The sequence below is a fragment of the Bison bison genome, unplaced genomic scaffold, assembly GCF_000754665.1.
Source record: "Bison bison bison isolate TAMUID 2011002044 unplaced genomic scaffold, Bison_UMD1.0 scf7180017846004, whole genome shotgun sequence".
Classification (NCBI taxonomy): domain Eukaryota; kingdom Metazoa; phylum Chordata; class Mammalia; order Artiodactyla; family Bovidae; genus Bison; species Bison bison.
In genome coordinates, this window is record NW_011476577.1 from 24864 (window position 1) to 29293 (window position 4430).

Genomic DNA, 4430 nt, shown 5'->3' on the forward strand with positions numbered 1-4430 from the left:
CCCGACGGAGCGGGGGCCCCTCATGCCCACCAGTCCACCCCAGCCCGTCTGAAAGGAAGGATGGGAGAGAGTGTGGCCCAGCTGTGTGCCCACCGTCACCCCGCAGGCCTCCCTGAACCTCAGGCACTTCTTTCAGCACCCTGAGGGGTGTGTGCTCATCCCTATTTTACAGATGGGGAAGCTGAGGCTGACGGAGGAGCAGTGACCTGCTTAGGGGGAGGACAAACCGAGGTTCAGACCCAGGGCTTGGACTCCAGAGCCCGTGGTTTTTCCGCTACATCTCCTCCCTGGCCAGTGGTTCTCAAATTGTTCCTCGGGAGCTCGTTAGAAAATGCAGCGTCTTCCCTCCCATCCCGGCCCTCCTGAGTCTGATATGCTAGGGGTGGGCCCCATGATCAGGTGATTCTGGTGAGAACCACTGCCCTAGAAAAAAAGCTAGACCTGTGGTCAGCAAGCCACAGCCCCCAGGACCCACCAACAGTCTTTGTAAATAAAGTTTTATTGGCGCGCAGCCACACTCATCGTATTTACACAGCGAGCGTGGCTGCTTTCCTGCCACAAAGGCAGAGCTGAGTGGTTTCCGTGGAGACAGAGACCCGGGGGCCCACAGAGCCTGAACACCGATGGTCTGTCTCTCTGCGGGAAATTCTGCAACACGTGATGTAGATAATGGAGGGCGACTGGCTTGGGGACTGATGGCCTTGGAGGACACGGCTCCGTCCTGCCCTTTGCTGATCCCAGGTGGGGGTTACTGCACCCCCCAGGTACTGGGTTGGGAAGGAGGGAGCAAGAGAGTCTGGAAAAGACCCTGCAGCCACCTTGCGCCCCATGCCTCCATGCCCACACATTCCTGGAGCAGCCCCTGTCGCCACTCCCTCTAGGAATTCTCCCCTGACCGTCGGAGCCCGCGGTCAGTACTCCCGCCCCAGCACCGCTGGGGCCATCCCGGGATCAGCCCCTGGGCCAGCCCCTCACCTTCGCAGCGTCTCTCGTCTCAGTCCCAGGCCTGCCGCCTCTTGTGGAACAGTCTTCTTATGCTACCTCCCCTGCAGGGTCAGGGGCTAAGCATGGCAGATGCTCCGCAAACACCTGTGACTGTGGGCCCGGCGGGGCTGGAGGAGGCCGCGTCTCCATGGCCCACAGGCGTGGCCGTGTCTTTAGTCACTCGAGGGGGTCCTGGGTTGGGTTGCAGGAGAGAGAGGCACATACACTGATGAGACGTGAAGTGAGGCGGGCTGTCAGCACCACATGTCCGAGCCCAGCACACGCGTCTGAGCCACAGGCCCCTAACCTGGGGAAGCTGCGGCCCACCTGTGCTCAGCGGCTCACCCGCCCCACCTGGGCTGCTACCCTCTCAGGAGGGGCCCAGGCCACGCCTTCCTCCTCTTCCCGTGGGCAGACGTGCCAGGCAGCTCGCCCTGATGGAAGGCAGGTCTCTGACTCCAACCAGACCAGTTTGACTCCAGCCTTCTTGGTCACCCGGCCGGCTGAGGTCCCTCTCCGACCAGGGCGGCAGTGCAGGGCGCAAGAAGACGGTGGTGGAGTTAGAGCTCAGCTGTGGGCCCTGCTCCCCGTGGGCCTGGCGGACAGTGCCCCCTAGCTGATGGCCAGTGGGGCGAAGATGAAGGACATGCCCGTCATGAAGCAGATGAAGGACTGTGCCTGTCACCCCAGAGCAGGCACTTTGAGCGAGCAGACCGAAGACAGGCGAGGGCTTTTGGGCAAAGGATATTCAGACACAGGCCCCAGCCCTGGACAGTAACCGTGGATGCCAGGCGCTCCTGCCAGGAGCTGATCCCCCCGCAGGAGCGAGCACTGAGCCCCAAGTCACTGCTCACAGATCAGGCCCTGCTGAGCCAGGGGATCCTGCGGGGGCAGCCACCCCCTGGGCCTCCGGTCCCAGCCCCAGCCCCTCTTTGGGCCTTAGGTCTCCCTGGACGCTGGGCCTGCAGGAGCCCAGCCTCCTGGCCCTCCCCCAGCCCCCAGCTGTCTCCTGCCTCGAGGGTGTTCACTGCTCACACGGGTGTTTGTGTATCTCCAGCTCACTCGGGGTGCCGGCCACGCCGGACCCCCACGGCGGCTCCCTGCGGCTGGAAGAGACGCACTCGGCCAGAGGGGCAGGCTTGGTTGCGCCCTGGACCCTCCGGAGCTGTGGTAAGGGCGAGCCTGTGGATAGGCCCTGGGCTGGCTGGTCAGGTGGCCAGGGAGGGCCTCTGGGGGCCCCCTCCACTGCCTGATGCTCGGCGAGGCTCTGGGTGTAGAGGTCCTTCCTTACGTGGAGCATATCCACGCGTCGGTATTAAAGCTTTCTGGAGGCTTTCGGGGCCGGCCGCTTGCTCTGTGCTCCTGCCACGCCTCTGTCCTGACTTGACCCTTGCCCTCATGAGGGTTGAAGGCTTGCTTCATCCACAGCTCTGCTCCTGGGGCCCAGCCTTCTGCCTTCTCTTCTGCCGCCAGAGGGTTTTTGTTTCTGGTTACAGCTGAGACTTGCCCAGAACCCTGGAGCTGGTGCACAGCTGGGGCTGTGGGGGTGGGGCGCCCGCCAGGTACCCTCCTGGGTTCAGGCCTTCGTCCTGGCAGCGTGCAGAGTAGGGCATGAGCCGGCCTGTGGGATGCTCTGCCCAGTGGGGCTCAGGGAGGGGGACAGATGGAGGGTTCTGGCCTGGCGCTGGGGACCAAGCGCTGTTTGGAGAGGTCTGGGATGTGCATCCGTTTTATCCTTTTTCAGTTGGTTTTCTCCAAAATAAGAATAAGACATGCTCACATCTGTAGGAGAACTGGGCTCCTGCAGGTGCATTCAGAGTGAACCCCGACCCCTGCCCTGCTCAGGAGCAGCCCCAAATAAAACCTCCTTATGGGCCCAGCAGAGTTGCCCGTCTCACAAGGAGGGCGGTGAGGCCTGTGGGGTCCAGTGGCCTGTGAAAGGCCTGAGGGGCAGTTAGCAGTCCCCCAGACCTCCCGGTGCCCGGGGGAGAGGCGGGCAGGAGGAATTTCAGCCTTGCGCTTTGGCGTCCCACCGTCCTGGGCTCAGAGCTGCCACTAGGCAATGGGGGTGTGGAGGACCCCTCATGGATGAGCAGCTTCCCAAGGCGTTACCCGCAGCGGTGCCTCCAAGAGACACCTGCCCCTCCCTGGAAGACAGAGGGCCCCTGAGGCCAGGCTGGGCAAGAGGCGGGGAACAAAGCCCTCTGCGGACCAGGGGTGGGCACGTGTGAGCGCGTAGATACGTGTGTGTGTGTGTTGGGGGTCCCGGGCCCTCTGAGGAGGGCTCTGTGTCACTCCATCCGGCAGTCAACCTCCCCCCACCGGCCCAAGGTCTGGGAGACCCTCCCAGCCTGGGGAGGGGGCTGCCCAGGAGCTCGCTAGTCTCTTGGCTCACCCTCCCTCTGCTCACTCAGCACCAGCTCGCTGAGGACCTGCCAAGCCTGGCATGGACCGGGCACCAGGCCCTGCCCTCAAGCAGCTTGCCTTTTAGGAGGTGGTGGGCAATCAAAAGATGCCCCAATGACCACTGCAGCTGTCAGATCCTGGGCAACCAATGCCCAGGGGGAGAGTCTGCCCAGAAGTGGGTGGACGCTTCCAGCACCAGTTTCCAGGAAGTGTGGCCCAGTGAGGGGCATGAGCTGCCTGGGTGCCCAGGACGGGCTGGGACCAGGACTTGGGCTCAGATGCCAGCTCTCTGTCCACCCCTCTCCGTCGTCTTGGCCGAGCAGGAACTGGGAGCTGGGGCGCCTCTGACTCAGGCAGCCCTGGCCCCTTGAGACCATCAGCTGTGCCTGGTCTGTCAAACGGGGTCACACTGGGACTCAGGGCCCGAGACAGAAAGCAGTGGGCCGGGCAACAGCAGTGCCCTTGGCCTCCACTCCTGCTGGTCTGCAATGCCAGCTGACTCTGTCCTCTCGGGCTGCACAGCCCATGTGTGCCCTGTACTTGTGTCTGCCCATGCAGGGTGGGCCATGCCCGGGGTGGTGGCAGGGAGGTGGTACAGTGTCTCTGGGGAGAGGCAGACCCACCCAGATCCCATGGGGAGGGCAGACAAGGGCATCCTCCTCTCAACATCCCAAAGGGAAGGGCCGTCCGCTGCTGGTGGACAGGACGACACGTCTGGACGGTGGAGCACATGTCAACGGTGGGAACGGTGCGAGCTTTCCCATGAGTCACCACTCGAGTGGGTAGCCTGGGTGGGGAGCCAGGGGAGGGCAAAGGAAAACAGATCAGCAGCTCCTTTGTGCCGAGCTACCTCTTCCCCAGGGGTGCCTCTCAGCGGGCAAGGGGCTGGGCCACAGACCTCCCGAGGAAGGAGGGGCCTGGCGCGAGGGTGCCTGGCTGCAGCCCGCCAGGGGGCCCCCGCTCCCCCGCTGTGCCCCCCAAGTAGCAGAGCCGAGGCAGGTGCTCCTCCCCAGCCCACCCCCTCCCACAAAGACAGCCTC

The 4430-nt window shown here is 63.8% G+C and overlaps 1 protein-coding gene across 1 annotated transcript in view; it reads left to right on the plus strand.

Moving 5' to 3' along the window:
- LOC104987362 overlaps window positions 1–4430 on the plus strand; it is a 27799-nt gene that overhangs the window by 19580 nt on the left and 3789 nt on the right. The window contains exons 10-11 of the mRNA XM_010838230.1: window positions 2042–2154; window positions 4067–4138. Coding sequence (XP_010836532.1) covers window positions 2042–2154; window positions 4067–4138 — 185 coding nt within the window. The remainder of the gene's footprint in view (window positions 1–2041; window positions 2155–4066; window positions 4139–4430) is intronic.